General features: G+C 44.4%; 1 protein-coding gene across 1 annotated transcript in view; it reads left to right on the top strand.

The window, feature by feature from the left end:
* rspo2 (R-spondin 2) overlaps positions 1–8,047 on the top strand; it is a 91,006-nt gene extending 82,959 nt beyond the window's left edge. Inside the window, exon 6 of the mRNA XM_088998144.1 lies at positions 5,595–8,047. Coding sequence (XP_088854270.1) covers positions 5,595–5,710 — 116 coding nt within the window. The 3' untranslated portion in view covers positions 5,711–8,047. The remainder of the gene's footprint in view (positions 1–5,594) is intronic.
* Positions 8,048–22,072: the final 14,025 nt, after the last annotated feature.

The raw sequence follows: 22,072 nt of genomic DNA on the forward strand, positions 1-22,072 counted from the left end.
TGCTCTAACGGATATTAATTAGCAGCCCGCACTGAGGGGAAAGTTTTTTTTTTTTTTTTTGACAGCAGAATAGAATCCCGTTTACCGTATGTCTTAATGCCTTCTTGAGTTCAGTCATCGATTTATTTCAAACCGCAAGCAGCGGAGGTAAGATTCGGCCTTAAATGCATGCGGTACTGCCAGTACTGTTAGTGCATGAAATAATTTGGTCCGTGCATGTTGTCAGTGCATTTCTATATGTTTATATATCAGTTGCAGAGTAAGAAATATCTTCCAATGAGAATTTCAAAATTGGAAATTATAATATTGTACTGTACTATTTTCTTTTTGTGTCCCCAATATAGAATACACTAAATACACCTCCTGACAAGACTTGAAATTCTCCCATTTTAAATCTATTCCATTGATAATAAGCCATACTCTTTAAAAAATGTAAAAATCACTGTGAAATTTAACCTCACTTCTATAATTTAAAATGTTGCGATAATATACACTGGATCGATAATGCACTGAAAATGACATAGGGGTCAGACGACGTACCTAAAATGATACCAAAGCTTTAGTGCTACCTCTTGTATTCCATTTGTGTAAAGCAGATTTCTTATTTCATGTATCTGAAATAAAAAATAATGATGCAGAATTACATCAGCCAAAGATTTGTTTTCTTTTTTTCCCCATTGGTTGTCCTTCAAAACAGATTAATCATGTTCTTGAATCATATGGTGCAGAAGCCACATCTGAGGCATGACATGCATCCTATCAAAGTGTCAGCTGTGTTATTGGACTGTGGAATTGCAGACCTCAATCAGTACTCATTTTTCGTGAAATATTAAATAAACATAATCCATGTACAAATGTGCAACTACAAATATATGTGATTTTTACAACACATTCTTGCTCGGCACTTGTTTCCAGATCATTTCCCAGCGTTATTTTTATTTTTTCCCCGTTTATTTTCAAGGTTTGTGGTACATCTATAAGCATCATCATAACCAATAGTATGATGAGTGTTACAGATGGCAACTTCTTCCCCATACATGTATCCCGATTATTAGAAATATTCTCGTAAAGGGCAGAAAAAAGTTTAATTCTTTTCCAATGTATTTCAGAAGTTTATGAAGATGACATAGGATCTTATACTCTGTGGGATAGAAGGAATTATAGTTATGTGTTTGTTTCAAACTCTCTCTCTCTCTCTCTCTCTCTCTCTCTCTCTCTCTCTCTCTCTCTCTCTCTCTCTCTCTCTCTCTCTCTCTCTCTCTCTCTCTCTCTCTCTCTCACACACACACACACAGACACACACACACACACATATATACACACACACAAGCACACACATACACTCACACACACTCAAATGAACATAAAAGAATTCCACTAAATGTCGTTTCTGACAGCAATAAACAACCGTCCCCCACAATCTCTGCTTCTGATTTTGAATACAAAACATTTTGATTTGTACTTCAGCTTTTTTTCATTTGATACACATTCATTTCCAGCTGAAATACAAATGTCAAGCTGGCAGAAAAACATTGCATCTGTAAAGGAAAACTAAACATTGGTGATACGTCTGTGTAAGCTCTCAGTCGTACAGGAGTGGTCCATCGATGAAAAGGTTTCTTCAGCCGTCATCTGTACTTCTTTGAAGGTGTCAGAAGTTTCGCTTCTTATCCAAGAAACTTCGTCAGCAAACAAAAGTCTTACTGGTAGTTTAGGCCCTACATATATATATATATCCCTACTGTCCAGGCATTGGCGGTGCCGGACTCTGCTATGATAGGTCCCTGCTCCCAGGTTGGGGGGAGCAGGGCCTAATCTACCAGTAAGACTATAGTTTGCTGACGAAATTTCTTGGATATATTTTGAATGTGGAACAGTGATCAATTTAAGTTTGTAGTTTGACTCAATGGAAAAGCCTATTCTGTGACTCTTTTGCAATCATTTTTAAAGGACAACCGACGTCACTTTTTTGTTTCTTAACTGACATCAGATACCCAAAACACGCAGTGTGATATTTTTATTCAAATGCAAAACACCAATAAAAATGACTTAAAGTGTCCAAACTCTGCAAAAAAATTGAGCTGCGAATTGGGCATTTTCAGAAAGTCCCGCCCCCAGTTCGTGACATCACGCCAAGACATCTTGCATTGCTGGAGAATCAAAACAATGGCTTCAGATTCGGAGAATATGCTTTCTTGTTACACATCCGGTAATGAATATGATTCAAATAGTTTTGAAGAGGAAAGCATACATGTTTGCAATCGATTAAAGAAGGTTTTCTGGGTCGTTTTAATGGCTCAAGACTGACGTGTGGTGTCACAGAAAATGCAGAAGATGGCGGCAGAGCTCCATGTAAAGAATGAATCAGCCCGTTTCCACAGGCTGATAAATTCCTTCCATTGAGCTTGGACACCCTCTTCTGGTGGCTTTTGGGTGCAACACGAGGTTTTCAGACCAAACAAGTACAGCAAAACACATTGACGTGATGGAAGGACTGCTACAATGTGTCTTTTTTTTTCGGTCAGGGGCGTTCCTTTAGTGACGTCACATACGGACTCGTCACCAACTCAAAAACAAGACTTCCTGAATATTCAGCGCGAGTCTTAAAACGTAAAATATAGCTATATGCGGTGGAATCTTATTAAAATACGCTCAGTAGAAGTCATTTGACACCATTTTACAAATTATGGACACAACTTGTCTGGAGACGTCGGTTGTCCTTTAATTCTAACTTAATCAGAAGATGATAGAAAGGTACAGGATGCATGGTGCCTTTACGGGGAAAAAACGAAATGGTGGTTTTGGAGACGTGTAATGGTTTATCTCTCAAGCAAGAGTCTTCTGTGCATGTTTTTTGCCCTCTTGCTGCCACCACTGAGAAGTTGGAGTTCACTACACTGCTCAAAATGGCAACCAATCTCCGTGTAGCGTGTTAGCCACTTTGCAGTGTTTGGAGCAAGAAATATAACACAATAGTCTCACTGGATGCACTGTTTGAATATACTGCAAAGATGGGTAAGGTTGAATTTGATGCCAGGGAAACATCAGAGATGAGCTTGTAGAATGTATTTGCTTTGTAATTGCTTTCATAAATTACTCGAGTACTAATCAGTCACTATAACTAATCATCTATATATCCATCTATTTTCTGATCCGTTTATCCTCAGGGATAGTCGGAGAGTGCTACCCTGAACAAGTTACCAAATAATCACAGGTTACACAAAGATAAAAAAAAACATACACAGTCACACCAAGGGACAATTTAAAATGTTCAACCTGCCATGTAGGTTTTTTTAGACTGTGGAAGGAATCCGTATTTACCGGAGAAAACCCAAAAAGCCCTATGGAGAACACCACACTGGAAGGCCAGAGGTGGAATCAAACCCGGTACCTCTACACTGTGAGGCTGACGCACTCACCAGTCAACTGCACATTACTAATCATTAATATATTTGTTTATTTTGTTCTTTGCAATAGTTTTGCTTTTCCATCGCAACAGAGTAGGAAGCTATAATGGCTGAGAAATAAAAAACAAAAACTGAAACAAACTGCAGAATTACCTTTTGAAAACCAAGTTGGCAAAAGTGTGTAATTTCTCATTGTTTGTAAGAGACATTCTGCCTATGACATCTTCTGGAAGGCAAAGGCTTGATGTGGATATTTCACCAAAGTATAAACATGTAACGCTTCATTGTTAGAAGTTCCCAACCCCAACACGAGAAGTTTTTTTTCAATGAATCTTTATTTACATTTTTAACACAAAAGGCTGAAATGTAATGTTATTTCCAAGTAATTGAGCTTTCCGTGTTACATGACTTTATTGGTGCACCGCTTTTTTTTATAGTTGTCACATATAATTTACGTTATTACGTTGATTCACTAAATGCGTTGTTTATCGGGCACCTAGCAACACTGTTTTGAATGAAAATGGCCTGTTTAAAAGGCTCGGAAAACTCTCCCGTGAGCCAAATACCTTTCAGGTCCAGGTTTGCTTCAGCAAACATTCTCGCGCTGCAAGCCATGCTAAAAATCTAAAGTGGCATCAGTTAAGCAAGTGTACAGAGTTTTCCGCTCACATTCTTCCATGTCAGGGCATACAGTTTCGATGGAAGTGATGTGAAAGTTCTTCTCACAGGGAAAGTTGTGAGAAGCTTTATGGCCGTGGCTTAAGTTGGCAATGTGGCTCAAAATAACCAATTGTGATTAATTGCAGGAAATGACTCTGAGATGGTTTGATGTTTGCATGCATCTGTATTATTCATCAAGAGAGCCTGTTAGCGGAGCAATATCTCGCCTTCCCATGCATGACAGCTTAAACAAGTGCAAATTATACTCCAGGAATGGGCACAGGCTGTGTTGTTGGGTCACTTTGGAGTCCAAGTTTAAGAACATATGAGAAGGCATTTAGAGATTATACCATTTTACACACAGTTACCTATTTCTTTCCGCAAGAAAGAGTTGAAAAAGTCCAATAATGAGAGCCATAAGCTTTTTAGAGCTTTCCGACAACATATTTATTTTTCTCGAGCATCCCTCCCACAGCCCACCCGACTCCCAGATGAACCATGGTGTGAACCCTCATCTTTGGTCTCATTGTCCTCCCCTCTCTCTGCAGCATTAGATTTTCTTTTACCTTAAGTTCCCCCCACACGTACTCTATTACATAAATCTATCTCTCTCTCTCTCTCTCTCTCTCTCTCTCTCTCTCTCTCTCTCTCTCTCTCTCTCTCTCTCTATCTCTCTCTCTTTCTCACATACGCACACACACACAAACACACGCATGTACTTCATTATCTGGGTCAAGGTCTTGGCAGGCAGATTGTTGCCTTGCGGTTTAGTAACTGGCATTTTCCCTGTCACAGAGTTGAAGGTGCAAAACCTTCACCACAAAAGCTTTCATGAGAGCGCACGTCGGTTTCCAGCATGTCTTGTCCCAGAGAGGAAACCTGGGTCAGATTAACCTCAGGCTGAGGGACGAAGTTGTTAAGAATTGAGTTTCACAAGTTTCTGCCATTTTCTCCCATCTCTGTTCCATTGGCACTGGAAAGTGTGGGGGTGAACACATAGTTCAAACCTCATGTTCAGACGCAAATATTGGAGCTTACAACAAATACTGCTGAGTCGTTTCATGTTTCATGTGTATTTGGTATCATGTCACGGTGAAGAGAAAACTTGACAAAGGAGTCCATGGAAACTCTTTGAAACGGCAGGCGCTGTGAATCTTGGCAAACGATTGGACAAAGTCAGGTCCACAAATCGGCGTGTCCTGCTGGATGTGGTGCCTGTTTGATAAGCGCAAGGAACACGTGTCAGTTTGGAGAAAGGGCAGGAAATGTCTGTTTTTTTCCTTTTAGGGGGAAATACAAAGATAATGAAATGAACAAGTCTTTGCAGCTAATTGCTTTAACCTTGATAGTAGACTATGTCTCATCAGGTTAACCTGCAGTCGACAAGCGGTGCAATTTCACTTTTCAGACTGAAGCCATAAGAGTTTCATGGTTTTATGAGTTTTACAACCATTAAAAAAGAGAGATAGAGAGAGAAAGGAGCTGATTGATGAGCTGACATTTTTCCCGTTTTTTTTTTTTCCTCAGGAGGCTCAGTGAAGCATCGATCCAAAGAACCAAAGAAGAAGGGGAAGAAGAGGCTGCGATTTTGGGCTCAGAACCAGCACAGCGACCACTTGGCCTCAGCACGCTCCAGTCAGTGAAGACTGAGAAGATGACATTGAATGATGAACAAAGAATCTACGCAAAGCTGCTAGCTGCAACCATGCTCTGACTGACAAACATCATAAACACCGTCAACCTCGATTGCGTCTCAGACCTCCGATAACATCCCGGCCCCCCATCACCTTCCAGCGCCATGTTTCGTAAATCACTGCAAATTGTTTTGTCTCCGATGCGACTTCATTACCGATATACTAAATCATACTTTCTAGACACCTGCTGGTTGCTACTTCCTATTGGCTGCGTTGTTCAGCTAGCTGACTCAATGTGCTGCGGTCCCACCCCATGCCTTGCCTTGTGGACCTTTAACATTTGACCTCACTGAACTCATTTTCTCTCAATAACAACATCATTAACTCTCTAAGGTGATTAAAGATGGAGGGGCAACCACAGACGGGAAGGGTAGGAAAGCCAAAGAGAGGGAGGTTAAAGAGAAAGGCAGGCAGACACTTGGCCAGCTGTATTATTGAGGTGCGTACAAGGGTTCATGAAGCTGCCCTAAAAGGGGAAACTAGGAAAAGATGGAGGATGATGAAGAGGTACAAGACTCGGTCGTGCAAAGGGAGGTTGACGGCCAAGAAGATGGCACCTTGAGCTGAAAGAGACAGTTTATTTTGTCTCCGCATTTCTATATTTATGTCCAAATAACCCTGACCTGTCTGTCTGAATGGATATGGACTGCTCCATGTGGCCTTTATGTTCTGTACATTTTTGAGAGTAATATTAAATAAATGGCCATGCATCGTTGCAAAGTATTTTCATTCTCAGCACGAAACTGTTTACGTTCAGTTCGCCATATGCTTTCACTGTATTGTGTGCATAAGTAAGAAAGAAAGAAAGAAAGGAAGAAAGAAAGAAAGAAAGAAAGAAAGAAAGAAAGAAAGAAAGAAAGAAAGAAAGAAAGAAAGAAAGAAAGAAAGAAAGAAAGAAAGAAAGAAAGAAAGAAAGAAAGAAAGAGAAAAAACAGAGCTTGGTTGACTCGCATGGCAAGAGACATACATGTAAATAGTTGATCTAATAATGAAGGTTTTTTGCTGTATTTTCAGTCTCGACTTGTTCACCATTATAAATGTAGAATTAAATGGCTGTAATACCAATCTGCAGATTAAAATGATTAAAAACAATAACCTCGCCATCGCATAGCAGTTTCATTTATATAGTGGGTATACATTTGATTTATTTATTGATTAAATTTTGTAATGTGTGTTTTTATTTGAAAATTTCTTTTCACCTCATTCTGTTACTCTCTTACGATTTCATAATTATTTGGGTTCAACACAATGTGCATATCTGCCAGAAATTGTTATCTCATGTCGTGCATTGCTCCGTGTTGTATTCCATCCGTTCCATTACATCTACTGATTTCACTGTTTCAAAGAATAAGAAAAAAACGACGTATACAGCTCTGCTTTTATATATTCTAAGTTTAATAATTAGATGCCGACAAATGTATGGTCATCGGATTGCATATGTGTACATTGTGTTTTATTAAAAAGTATTTCGTGTGACTGAATGAAAATTGTTATTGTTTCCATCTTGAATATAAGTGTCAATACTGTTGTGTCCGGAGGAATGAGAGGAGAAGAGTTGCGTTGTCAACGTCTTGATTGGGTCCACCATGTGAGTCTACCTGCGGTCGTGACTTCACCGCTGCTTTTCGACCTGTCACAACATTCTGTAGCAGTGCGATATATGCTACATTTACCTCCGCTCCCCGAAGGAACCAGAAAACTCTGTAAACAAGGGAAACCGGGTAGACTGCCGGTTTCCCTGCTTAGCCGTGTGGGTTATTCTGCCACGCGATAGGCTAAGCACTGGCTAGGGTCTGAATATTCGAAATCGGTGATTTAATTGTCCAAATACCGAGGGCAAAGGCGAACGCGAGCTGGCCGAGGCTTTGGCCCCACGGGCACGGCTGGTTCACCACGCTCTTCAAGGCGTCCCACCGGTGTTCTCGGATGTGTGACAGGACGTCAGTAGTCTTTGCCTGAGAAGCCCATATCTGCAACAGTCCTGTCGTTCGAAGGGGTTAGTGCTGCCACTCTCCTTAGGCGGCTGGCATGCCAACGCGACCCGTCAGCCAGACAGAAGGTGGTCGGTCCGAGTTGGGCTGTAATCTGGACTGGTGCTGTCCAGAATGAGTCCAATTTGTGAGAGCAGCTCGGCGGCGAATGCCAACCCAGTCCGACACAGTAAGTGTGGGTCGCTTCGTCCGGCGCTTCTCGTTGGCCCCTCTGCTGGCTGAGGAAGAGTAGGGAAGCCGTCTGCTTGGTTGGAGCTTTCTACACCCCCGTTGGCCTGAGGGTGAATTGTGGCACCCGCATTGTCAGAGATCGAAAAGCCGAGTGCACAAAACAAGTCCAAGCCCAAGAGGTTGGCGCCATGACTGGATATTTGGAAGGTGAAGGGGGGGAGAGTCCTTGAGCCATCTTGAGCCATAGCACACTGTGAAGGTGGCAGTGCCCACCATGCCAATCTTAGTTTGGCCATAGCCAAACAAGTCCTCAGCATTGGCATTGATCGGGAGATGAGGAAATAGACCTCGAACTGTGGACATTCAACAGTGACCTGGAGGCTGCAGTGTCGAACAGGAGTGGTAAGCTCACTCCATCCAGTTCCACTGTGCACCACTTGAATGACTTGCCGCGGCACATCCTGGCGAAGTGGTTCATCTTTCCGCAGTGCTGGCACCTCTGTCCAATGGCTCTGCAAGTTGGCGCGTGTGAGGGGTGCCAGGCAGACCCACAGTTGGCACACGGCCTGCGTGTGTTGGCCCCTTGATGTCTGACGACATTTACCTCGGCAACGTCCTAGGTGGAGGTGGGAGCAGAGCGGCACATCCTGGCGAAATGATTCATCTTCCCGCAGCGTTGGCATCGTTGTCCGGTGGCTCTGCAAGTGGGCGCACGTGTGGGGTACGAGGCAGACCCACAGTTGGCACAGGGCATGCATGTGTCGGCCACATTTATCTCTGCACCGTCATATTTAGAGGTGGATTCGTAACTGGAGGTGGCGTCTGGGAGTGGCGGGGTTGGAGAAACAATCTGGGCCAACGCGGGAGAGTGTGTGGGTGGGTTCACGAGCCGAGCCGTTAATTGTGCTGCGTTCTCCAATTGGAACGCCATCTCCACAGCCTTCGATAGTGGCAGGTCGTCAGGGGACAATAACAGTTTCTCCCGTAGCTTGGGATCAATCGTGTGCTCTGCGAGTTGATCCCTAATCATTTCCTCCTCCAAGTGGCCGAATTGACAGAGGCCCGCTAAACACCGCAAGTCGGCAACGTACTGGTGTACCGACTCGCCTGTTCCTTGCTGTCGTTGACGGAAGGCAATCCGCCGGACAATCACGCTCTGCGGTGGGGCGAAATGTCTGTTCAACAAAGCGACACAATCCCTGTATTTCTGCGCGGGTCTGAGTGTATGAAAAATGCGCTGCCCCTCACTTCCCAAACGCGCAATAGTGTTCAGGTCGCACTAGATAATGAGTCGTGGGGTAAGGCATGCAAGTAAACAACACATTTGCCCCAGGTCTCCAGGCCTGGTATGATGGATGACCCAAGTGTTCATATGTGAATATCTCTCTGGGTCTTAGAGTACGAGTAGACCTTCGTGGCAGCGATTCCATTCCACTTTGTGACGCGGTGTCCGATTCCACCAACTCCGCCGGCGCTCCTGCATCACCCTCATTATCCATTACAAGTTGTTCCGGGCTTCCCTCAGCAGGCAGGCTGTCAGCTGGTGTTGGTTTTGGTAATGATGCTGGTACGACCAATGGAAACAGCCCATCCTCTGGTTCCGTAGTTTGTGCCTGGGGGTGGAATTCTGATGCCACAGCTCTTAAATTGTGCGGTTCAGGTTGAGACACCTGATGACTGCCTGTCTTCCTTGTATACACAGGTAACCGTCGGAGATTGTATGAACATCCCTCCTCTTCATCTGAATATCCAGACTCCTGCCCAACTGCTTCCCTGCTATAAGCCTGTCTGTCTAGCTGTTTTTTCTGCTTATTTGCCTGTCTGTCTAGCTGTTTTTTCTGTTTATTTGGCTATTCAACTGGCAAATCATTGAAATACATTAGGAGATTACGGTGCAACACACGGGTAGTTTTGTCTCCGTTTTCTGCCTGAACCTTGTACACTGGTCCATCTCCCATTCTTTCAGTGACCCTGTGGACTTTTTCCTCCCAGTAAGCCCGGAGCTTGCCAGGTCCACCCCTCTCAGATAGGTTCCTGACAAGTACAGGATCCCCTGGCTGGAGTGCAATGCCTTTAACACCACGGTCATAGTATTTCTTCCTTTTTTCAGAGCTCTTTTGACTGTTCTCGGAGGCATCTTGCATTCGACAGGCCCACTTACGTGCATATTCCTGTCTGCTTTTTACTTCTTCGTCCGCTGTCAGACCAAAAACTAAGTCGATGGGCAACCGGGGAGACCTTCCATAGAGGAGGAAGAACGGTGAATAGCCAGGGGACTCATGTCTTGTGCAGTTGTACGCATGAACTACATGAGGCAAATAGTCTTTCCACTCAGCTTTCCTTTCTTCTTGGAGAGTGCGTAGCATCTGTAACAATGTTCTATTCAGACGTTCTACAGGGTTGCTCTGCGGATGGTATGGGGTGGTTCGGGAGTGTGCAATCCCAGACAACTGTTGAAGCCGCTGGAATAGACTGTTTTCAAACTCCCGACCTTGATCATGATGTAGTCTCTCTGGATAAGCGAACCGTGGAATAAAATCACTAAAGATTTTCTCAGCAGCAACCTTGCCTGTCTTATTCTTAGTCGGGTAGGGTTGTGCAAAACGAGTAAAGTGGTCTACCAGGACTAGAATATACTCATAGCCTCCTTTACTTGGCTCCAGATGGAGATAATCAATAGAAATGACCTCAAATGGGGCACTAGTAGTGATGTTGCCCATGGGTGCTTTTTCCGGAATGGTGGGTCGTTTCTGTTTAATGCAGGAACACTGGCGAATGACGTAGTTTTCTATTTCGTGCTGCATGAATGGCCAATAGAACCTCTGCCTTGCAAGGTTGATCACCTTGTCACCTCCAACATGACCCATGTCATCATGCAGGTGTTTAAGCACCGTCGACTTCAGCTTACTAGGGAGAACGAGCTGTTTCCATTTCCCCGCCTGTCTGTATAAAATCCCCTTGTCCAGTTTCAGTCTATTCCATTTGTGTACTAGTCTCCTTGCCTCTGGTCCCATTTGGCCTAACTAATGCGCCAGCAGCCTTTCAAAGATGTATGGAGGACGTTCTTGATGGCCTGAGGGACGAATGCTGCTCTCCTTATCTGGATGACGTGCTCCGCTTTTCAAAATCATTTCATGAACACGTAGAGGACCTGAGGAAAGTGCCTAACCGGCTGCTGGAGCATGGCATCAAGCTACGTCCGAATAAATGTGAACTGTTCAGACGACAAGTGAGGTACTTGGGTCGTCTCGTGTCAAGTGATGGTGTCCGCATAGACCCTAAAGACCTGGAAGCCGTTTTGCCGTTAAAAGAGAGAGAACCACGCAATGTAGGGGAAGTCAGAGCTCTATTGGGGTTCTTGGGCTACTATAGATCCTTCGTACAGGACTTTGCCAGGATTGCACGGCTGCTGTTTAAACTGGTAGAGGGGGCCACTCAGCCTGACCAGAGGCCAGTTCACAACACCGCTGCACGCCAAAGGAAAGTCACCAAGTTAGGCCAGCTTCCCTCTGGTAGCCCTGTTCAGTGGGGCCCCGAACACAGTGCTGTGGTCTCCCGCCTGGTAGATGTATTGACCGGTCCACCTATTTTAGCCTACCCAGACTTTAATCTGCCCTTTGTGTTAAATACGGACGCATCCAATGAAGGTCTGGGGGCTGTGCTTTATCAGCAGCAGGGAGATAAACTTCGCATTGTTGCTTATGGATCCAGAACACTCTCACCTTCAGAGAAAAATTATCATCTCCATTCTGGAAAGCTTGAGTTTCTGGCGTTGAAGTGGGCAATCTGCGACAAATTTCGAGATTATCTCTACTATGCACCCACATTCACTGTGTACACGGACAATAACCCTCTCGCGTACGTCCTAAGCACGGCCAAACTCAATGCTGCCAGTCAAGGTCTTTATTGTGTCTTTATTGTGCCACCATGTTAATCTACCTGCGGGTGTGACGTCATTGCTGCTTTTCGACCTGTCGTAACATCCTGTAGCAGTAGCAGCGGTGCGTGTGCGACGTGCGACGGAGGAGGACATGCACTCCTGAGTGCTTCCTTTCATTAGGACTGCTGAACACCAAATGAGCCCTGAATACATGTGAGCAACTGCAAGATAACGTTTAATCGTCTCTGCTTGATCTGAGACCAGGTAAGATCTACAATGACTAAAAGAAAAGGCAGGGCTACAGACGCTAACACCGAAGCTAACGTCAGCCCTGTACCCCTTAATGCTGCTACTACAGGATGTGAAAGTGAAAATACTGTTTCATTGCCTCCTGTATGTCGTCCAAAAGAAAGTCACGCCATGATTGTTGCTAATATGCACGATTACCTGGGGGGTGAACCTACTGTGGCTTCCAATGAGAATGTGGTGGGAGATTCGTTCCCTCCGGTTCTGTCACGGTTTGCGAGGTGGTGATGGCGGGTTCGGATCCCAAAAAGCAGGCAGGAGGCAGCAGGAGGTTGTTTGACAAATTGTATTAAAATAAAGGTCAGCAGTAACAAAATGTAAAACATCAAAATGATCTGAATGGAAAAAATACAAAGTAGCAAAAGAAAACCAAGTGTAAAAGTCCGCCAAGGTTAAACAAACACGTACACAATGCATGCTGCAACCAAGCAGCAAACAAACAATGAATCGGCACCGGATGATCGTGCCGGGTGTCCTTTTAAGTGTCAATGATTATAACGACCAGCACCTGCGAGGCTGCCGGCAGGGCTGACGTCGCTACCCGCTGGTCACCAATCTGATCGGGACGACCAGCACCTGTGCAGGTGCAGGCGGGGCCGACAGCGCCCCCCGTTGGTCGCCAACCAGATAATGACAGTACGTCCCCTTCAAGGGGCTGCTTCCAAAAGTCCCAACAGTCTCCCAAAAGGTCCACTCGCCAGTGAACGGTCGGTGGAGAGGGCAACCGCTGCCTCTCCAGCATACGACGGGCGGCGGCCTGATGGGAACGGGACTCGGCCTGGGGTGGACGAAGACGCAGCACGGATCGTCATGGGCGTGAGTGCGATCCCTCTCTCACGTGCACGCGACGGCGCATGGCTCTGCGTGGCAGGAGGCAGCAGGAGGTTGTTTGACAAATTGTATTAAAATAAAGGTCAGCAGTAACAAAATGTAAAACATCAAAATGATCTGAATGGAAAAAATACAAAGTAGCAAAAGAAAACCAAGTGTAAAAGTCCGCCAAGGTTAAACAAACACGTACACAATGCATGCTGCAACCAAGCAGCAAACAAACAATGAATCGGCACCGGATGATCGTGCCGGGTGTCCTTTTAAGTGTCAATGATTATAACGACGAGCACCTGCGAGGCTGCCGGCAGGGCTGACGTCGCTACCCGCTGGTCGCCAATCTGATCGGGACGACCAGCACCTGTGCAGGTGCAGGCGGGGCCGACAGCGCCGCCCGTTGGTCGCCAACCAGATAATGACAGTACGTCCCCTTCAAGGGGCTGCTTCCAAAAGTCCCAACAGTCTCCCAAAAGGTCCACTCGCCAGTGAACGGTCGGTGGAGAGGGCAACCGCTGCCTCTCCAGCATACGACGGGCGGCGGCCTGATGGGAACGGGACTCGGCCTGGGGTGGACGAAGACGCAGCACGGATCGTCATGGGCGTGAGTGCGATCCCTCTCTCACGTGCACGCGACGGCGCATGGCTCTGCGTGACTGCGCCTGGCAAAAATTGAGCTGCGAATTGGGCATTTTCAGAAAGTCCCGCCCCCAGTTTGTGACGTCACTGCAAGACATCTTGCATTGCTGGAGAATCAAAACAATGCTTCAGATTCGGAGAATATGCTTTCTTGTTACACATCCAGGTATGAATATGATTCAAATAGTTCTGAAGAGGAAATCATACATGTTTGCAATCGATTAAAGAAGTTATTCCCTGTAATTTTGAGGCAATATTGAGGGGAAATTTCTCACCGAAAAGGAGGCACAAAATGGCGACCTCCTGTGGCCACCTCCGTTTCCACAGGCTGATAAATTCTTCATATGGAGCTTGGAAGCCCTCTTCTGGCGGCTTTTGTGTGCAACACGAGGTCCCCAGACCAAACATTACAGCAAAATACATTGACGTGATGGAAGGACCGCTACAATGCACCTTTTTTTCAGTCAGGGGCGTTCCTTTAGTGACGTCACGTACGGACTTGTCACCAACTCAAAAACAAGACTTCCTGAATATTCAGCGCAAGTCTTAAAACGTAAAATATAGCTATATGTGGTGGAATCTTATTAAAATACGCTCAGTAGAAGTCATTTGAAGCCATTTTACAAATTATGGACACAACTTGTCCGGAGATGTCGGTTGTCCTTTAAAGATGTGATGAAATGTTTTGCACGTGTTACACTTAAAATGATGATACTGGTCAGCAGCGAAATGTATTTCAACCATGTCTTTATACTGGGAAAAAAATCTAAAGTGTGGAAGAAGTCAACTTAACAAAAGTCCAATCATGACATGAACACGCAGAGTCACACACATTTGGACAATTTTGACTCTTTAATGAAACTAATCTGTATGTTTGGGGAATTTGGGTATATGGCAAAGTACAAGGATAAAACCCCATGTAAGCATGGAGACAACATGCAAAGTGAAAACAGAAATGCGGTGATTTGATTCTTGAAAATCAGTACTGTGGGGCAGATGTGAATGCCGAACCATCTGCTCAACGTGCTGCCCTATGGACTCAATATTACATGACTGGTACATACTTACTACACGTTTTCTTTCCTTCCAGAACTGCATCACATATTTGTGGAAATCGTTTTTATTAGAATACACAGTACTATATAAATTTGGAATTTATCAATTTTCTTAGTTGTCCTATTCTTTTTCTTGTGCTGTTTTTTCAACTATGTTTTGGCCCTGTGGCTGACCAATGTGATCCCAAATTTCCTTCAACTCAAAGGCTAAGAGGTGATTCAGGATACAGTAATCGGAATAAATAATAAAACATACAGAACAGGCAAAGTAGAGTGCAGCTCCCTTTATTCTTTCACCTGTCTTCCATTACATGCTGTTGAAGCATGACACCGCTTGTGACTTGTTGTAAAGTGTAGATTGTCGCCACTGCAGAGCCCACTGGGTTATTTCCAGCCAGTGGTTGCACTTGAACTAGGATTTTATAAAAAGACTCAACTCGACTAATAAAAACTCAAAAAAAAAATAAAAATAAAAAAAAAATCGACGAGTCCTCACCCTATGTCACTGAAGGAACGCCCCTGATCGAAAAAAGGACACGTTGTAGCAGTCTTTGCATCACGTCAATGCATTTTGCTGTACTTATTTGGTCTGAAAACGTTCTGTTGCACCAAAAGAGGCAGAAGAGGGCGTCAAAACTCCATGTAAGGAAATAATCAGCCTGTGCAAACAGGCTGATTAATTTCTCACACGGAGCTTGGTCGCCATTTTCTGCCTCTTTTTTTGGTGATACATTTCCCCCCAATGTTGCCTCAAAATGGCACGGAATAAATTATTTAATCAATTGCAAATGTGTTTGCTTTCCTCTTCAGAACTATTTGAATCATATTCATAACTGGATGTGTAACAAGGTTGTTTGACAAATTGTATTAAAATAAAGGTCAGCAGTAACAAAATGTAAAACATCAAAATGATCTGAATGGAAAAAATACAAAGTAGCAAAAGAAAACCAAGTGTAAAACTCCGCCAAGGTTAAACAAACACGTACACAATGCATGCTGCAACCAAGCAGCAAACAAACAATGAATCGGCACCGGATGATCGTGCCGGGTGTCCTTTTAAGTGTCAATGATTATAACGACCAGCACCTGCGAGGCTGCCGGCAGGGCTGACGTCGCTACCCGCTGGTCGCCAATCTGATCGGGATGACCAGCACCTGTGCAGGTGCAGGCGGAGCCGACAGCGCCCCCCGTTGGTCGCCAACCAGATCATGACAGTACCCCCCCTTCAAGGGGCTGCTTCCAGAAGTCCCAACAGTCTCCCAAAAGGTCCACTCGCCAGGGAACGGTCGGTGGAGAGGGCAACCGCTGCCTCTCCAGCATAGGACGGGCGGCGGCCTGATGGGAACGGGACTCGGCCTGGGGTGGACGAAGACGCGGCACGGATCGTCGTGGGCGTGAGTGCGATCCCTCTCGCACGTTCATGCGACGGTGCATGGCTCTGCGTGGACGTCGAACTGCCAGGCGCAGAATGGCACCCCGTACGGCCGTATGGGACCAGGTCTCGGCCGGACGCCGACGTGGGCGTGAACTGCCCGGCTCCGGGGGAACGAGACCAGTCCAGAGCCGCTCCGGGATCCAGCGGTGAGTGGGGTCTCGGACTGACGTTGACGCGGACGTTGCACGGCTCGTCGTGGATGAGACTCAATTCGTCATGCACGACGACAGCGTGGCTGGACGTGGGCGTGCAATGCCAGTCACCCAGTTTCACCCTGGACGGCCACCTGGAAGGAGGTCTCGGCCGGACGTTTACGTGGACGTTGCGGCTCGTCGAGTGACGCAATTCAAACTCGACGAGGCTTGCGCTAACGTGGACGTAGCATTGCCAGGCACAGGGTGGAAATGAGACGGGTCCGATGTACCTGCGGGATCAGATGGTAGGCCGATTCATTCTGTCACGGTTTGCGAGGTGGTGATGGCGGGTTCGGATCCTAAAAAGCAGGCAGGAGGCAGCAGGAGGTTGTTTGACAAATTGTATTAAAATAAAGGTCAGCAGTAACAAAATGTAAAACATCAAAATGATCTGAATGGAAAAAATACAAAGTAGCAAAAGAAAACCAAGTGTAAAAGTCCGCCAAGGTTAAACAAACACGTACACAATGCATGCTGCAACCAAGCAGCAAACAAACAATGAATCGGCACCGGATGATCGTGCCGGGTGTCCTTTTAAGTGTCAATGATTATAACGACGAGCACCTGCGAGGCTGCCGGCAGGGCTGACGTCGCTACCCGCTGGTCGCCAATCTGATCGGGACGACCAGCACCTGTGCAGGTGCAGGCGGGGCCGACAGCGCCGCCCGTTGGTCGCCAACCAGATAATGACAGTACGTCCCCTTCAAGGGGCTGCTTCCAAAAGTCCCAACAGTCTCCCAAAAGGTCCACTCGCCAGTGAACGGTCGGTGGAGAGGGCAACCGCTGCCTCTCCAGCATACGACGGGCGGCGGCCTGATGGGAACGGGACTCGGCCTGGGGTGGACGAAGACGCAGCACGGATCGTCATGGGCGTGAGTGCGATCCCTCTCTCACGTGCACGCGACGGCGCATGGCTCTGCGTGACTGCGCCTGGCAAAAATTGAGCTGCGAATTGGGCATTTTCAGAAAGTCCCGCCCCCAGTTTGTGACGTCACTGCAAGACATCTTGCATTGCTGGAGAATCAAAACAATGCTTCAGATTCGGAGAATATGCTTTCTTGTTACACATCCAGGTATGAATATGATTCAAATAGTTCTGAAGAGGAAATCATACATGTTTGCAATCGATTAAAGAAGTTATTCCCTGTAATTTTGAGGCAATATTGAGGGGAAATTTCTCACCGAAAAGGAGGCACAAAATGGCGACCTCCTGTGGCCACCTCCGTTTCCACAGGCTGATAAATTCTTCATATGGAGCTTGGAAGCCCTCTTCTGGCGGCTTTTGTGTGCAACACGAGGTCCCCAGACCAAACATTACAGCAAAATACATTGACGTGATGGAAGGACCGCTACAATGCACCTTTTTTTCAGTCAGGGGCGTTCCTTTAGTGACGTCACGTACGGACTTGTCACCAACTCAAAAACAAGACTTCCTGAATATTCAGCGCAAGTCTTAAAACGTAAAATATAGCTATATGTGGTGGAATCTTATTAAAATACGCTCAGTAGAAGTCATTTGAAGCCATTTTACAAATTATGGACACAACTTGTCCGGAGATGTCGGTTGTCCTTTAAAGATGTGATGAAATGTTTTGCACGTGTTACACTTAAAATGATGATACTGGTCAGCAGCGAAATGTATTTCAACCATGTCTTTATACTGGGAAAAAAATCTAAAGTGTGGAAGAAGTCAACTTAACAAAAGTCCAATCATGACATGAACACGCAGAGTCACACACATTTGGACAATTTTGACTCTTTAATGAAACTAATCTGTATGTTTGGGGAATTTGGGTATATGGCAAAGTACAAGGATAAAACCCCATGTAAGCATGGAGACAACATGCAAAGTGAAAACAGAAATGCGGTGATTTGATTCTTGAAAATCAGTACTGTGGGGCAGATGTGAATGCCGAACCATCTGCTCAACGTGCTGCCCTATGGACTCAATATTACATGACTGGTACATACTTACTACACGTTTTCTTTCCTTCCAGAACTGCATCACATATTTGTGGAAATCGTTTTTATTAGAATACACAGTACTATATAAATTTGGAATTTATCAATTTTCTTAGTTGTCCTATTCTTTTTCTTGTGCTGTTTTTTCAACTATGTTTTGGCCCTGTGGCTGACCAATGTGATCCCAAATTTCCTTCAACTCAAAGGCTAAGAGGTGATTCAGGATACAGTAATCAGAATAAATAATAAAACATACAGAACAGGCAAAGTAGAGTGCAGCTCCCTTTATTCTTTCACCTGTCTTCCATTACATGCTGTTGAAGCATGACACCGCTTGTGACTTGTTGTAAAGTGTAGATTGTCGCCACTGCAGAGCCCACTGGGTTATTTCCAGCCAGTGGTTGCACTTGAACCAGGATTTTATAAAAAGACTCAACTCGACTAATAAAAACTCAAAAAAAAATAAAAATAAAAAAAAATCGACGAGTCCTCACCCTATGTCACTGAAGGAACGCCCCTGATCGAAAAAAGGACACGTTGTAGCAGTCTTTGCATCACGTCAATGCATTTTGCTGTACTTATTTGGTCTGAAAACGTTCTGTTGCACCAAAAAGAGGCAGAAGAGGGCGTCAAAACTCCATGTAAGGAAATAATCAGCCTGTGCAAACAGGCTGATTAATTTCTCACACGGAGCTTGGTCGCCATTTTCTGCCTCTTTTTTTGGTGATACATTTCCCCCCAATGTTGCCTCAAAATGGCACGGAATAAATTATTTAATCAATTGCAAATGTGTTTGCTTTCCTCTTCAGAACTATTTGAATCATATTCATAACTGGATGTGTAACAAGAAAGCATATTCTCCAAATCTGAAGCCATTGTTTTGATTCTCGAGCAATGCAAGACGTCTTGGCGTGACATCACGAACTGGGGGCGGGACTTTCTGAAAATGCCCGATTCGCAGCTCAATTTTTTGCAGATTTTGGACACTTTAAGTCATTTTTATTGGTGTTTTGCATTTGAATAAAAATATCATACTGCGTGTTTTGGGTATTTTAGATGCTATAAAACGTTTTTCTGATGTCAGTTAGGAAACAAAAAAGTGATGTCGGTTGTCCTTTAAAAGTAAACAGTATCAGACGTTTTTACTTTGCTTTAGTGAATTGTGAAATGATTATAGTGATGGAGTTGAAATTCAACACACAGTAATTATTCACAAAAAAAACAACAACAACACATGATGTACTGAACTTTTATTGTCAGTGTGTGTTTGACAGAGTTCCGCAAGCTGTGGGTATAGATAATATTTCTTCCTCTATCTCTCCCCTCCTCGCTTCGACTTCCCCTTCCTCCCTGTTCTCTGCAATATGAACTGTGCCACCTGGCAATGATTTGCCTGTCATTACAAATCCCAATTAAATGAATGCAAGCATTAATTTCAAACCTCAACCTCCGGCGGGCCGGATTAATAAGACCAACGAGCTGGATGTGACCCGCGGGCCATAATTTGCCCACAGCCGTTTTAAAGACGAGGTAAACGGCAACATGTGAGAACAATCAGTGTGACACAGGAGGAAGATAAGAGACGTGAAAAGAGAGGAGACTCATTCTTTCAAAATAAAACACAAACATCCTGGTTTTAATTAGTTCTGTTCTCATCATTTTCTCGCTTGATTATGTTTTCTGAAAAACTGAAAACATAGTATACATTTTGTATCACGTACACTCAGTAGTATCTGAGGAAATTGACTTGTTTTTCTTCCCTTGATGCTCAACGGAAGAATTTTCAGCAAAAATCATGGAATTGGCCTCGCAATGTTCCAATATAAATTTGATTTGGAGTGTATATCATTCATTTTTATGTGTTTTAGTGTATTCTCACCTCCACTTGGTAACAACAGGTGCATTGGGGACACTGAGGTGTGTGTGTGTGTGTGTGTGTGCGTGCGTGTGTGCGTGTGTTTGTGTGTGTGTGTGTATGTGTGTGTGTGTGTGTGTGTGTGTGTGTGTGTGTGTGTGTGTGTGTGTAGTTTACTTTATAACTTTACGTATGTGTAGTGTTTATCAGAGCTATTGTACTTATTATCATTATTATTATTAGTAGTAGTAGTAATAGTAATATCGCTGCTATTATTATTATTATTATTATTATTATTATTATTATTATTATTATTATTATTATTATTATTATTATTATTATTATTATTATTATTATTTGTGTTAATTTAGCAGTTTTTAGCTTTTGTGTGCCTAAAGGACTTTAAAGTTCTGTTTGTGTAATATTGGGAAAGAGATCATTTAGATATATATATACTGTGACTGGAAGATAAAGCATCTTAAAGGACTGGAGTTCTGTTTGTAATGTAATGTAAGGAAAGAGATGCCCATTTCACGTTAAGATCAGAGCATTGTCATCAAATGGTGAGTATAGTTTTCGCTTTTTTGAATGTTTCTGTGCCGATTACCATTTTGTGTTTGGGAGCCTTTTACTGAGCGAGTTGCTTGTTCTGTAGCCACAAAGGGACATATGTCTTCTTGTGCCGGTCCCAAGCCCTGATAAATACAGAGGGTTGTGTCAGGAAGGGCATCCGACGTAAAAGCTTGGCCAAAGCAAACATGCGGATCAAACCTCTAAAGATGTAGGCCACTGATTTGCTGTGGCGACTCCTTGAAGGGAAAAGCCGAAAGGAAAAGAAGAAGATTATTGTTTTTAAATAACTATCTATATAGCTGCAGGCTTTTCTCGGCAAACAGGTATAGTATTTTTTCCCATGAGTGTGATCAGTTTTCGGCCCGTGTTACTCTAAAATGTGGGTTGTAAATACAACACATTAACCATTGTCCTTTTTCCCATGAGGGAAATTGAGCCTCTATGTCCTTCCACACAGGATGTGACATGTGAGTGCTTTATGGTCTGAGTTGAATCATGCACAACTTAAAATAAATAGGGTCTGGGCATATATTTCATTATAGTGGTACTTTCAGAACCATGGGCACAAGTATTATATTGGGCTCCATCTCCGGCTGGTGTGGACAAATCCTAAATTTTCTTACTCACCCTCCTGACTCATTGGCAAATCTGCTCCATTCATTCAATTTTATATGCGCCGAGTAGCGTTACTACCGGTTTCCAGGGAGAAATAATCAAAAACAGGTCTTATTAAAATATATTAAGACCATTTGAAGAGGATATAATGTGCTCACTAAGGGCAAGGAAAGCAATGTATTTGCAGCTTGGCTGACACTTGCACAGGTACTCCGGGTGTTGTTTACTCGAGCCAAGTGTCGCATAGTGGGTGAGCAGATTTTAGAGGGTATAAGTACAATAGGGGGAAAGGCGGGGATCTCATTGTTCTGGAATGTTTTGCCTACCACCATTCATTCAGAGTCATATGAAGCAGAGCAATAAATCAGAAACATTTGCCTTCATTTGAAGGGTCTGAAGTGGAAATAGCCAATCATAAATTTACAAGTATAGAACAGGACGTATCTCAAGTGGGTGGAAGTACAACTCAGAAAGCGGGTTATTGTACCTCAATTGCTGGGATCGAGTTCTGGTTATCCCAAAAAGTCATGATCTTCGACACAGCAGCGTGTTCGTCACTGTGGGTTGACAAGTATGTCTCATCAACTCAGCCGCCAAAGGGTCTTGACCTCATGTTAGCGACATTGATTGTGTCTTTACGGAGGAGTGCACAGAGGCGGATGGATCACAGCTTTTATTGCTGAGTCTGACCTGCGGTGGGGTCTTTGGTTCCCGCTAAGCTCTCGCCTGGTGCTGGTTTGGATGATTAACTGTACAAGGGTGATGACTCATTTGTCGGTTAACAGTCTGAAACAGCTGTAGTCAAAGGGA

The sequence above is a fragment of the Hippocampus bargibanti genome, linkage group LG06 (assembly GCF_051943395.1).
Source record: "Hippocampus bargibanti isolate YZ-2025 linkage group LG06, ASM5194339v1, whole genome shotgun sequence".
Lineage (NCBI taxonomy): Eukaryota > Metazoa > Chordata > Actinopteri > Syngnathiformes > Syngnathidae > Hippocampus > Hippocampus bargibanti.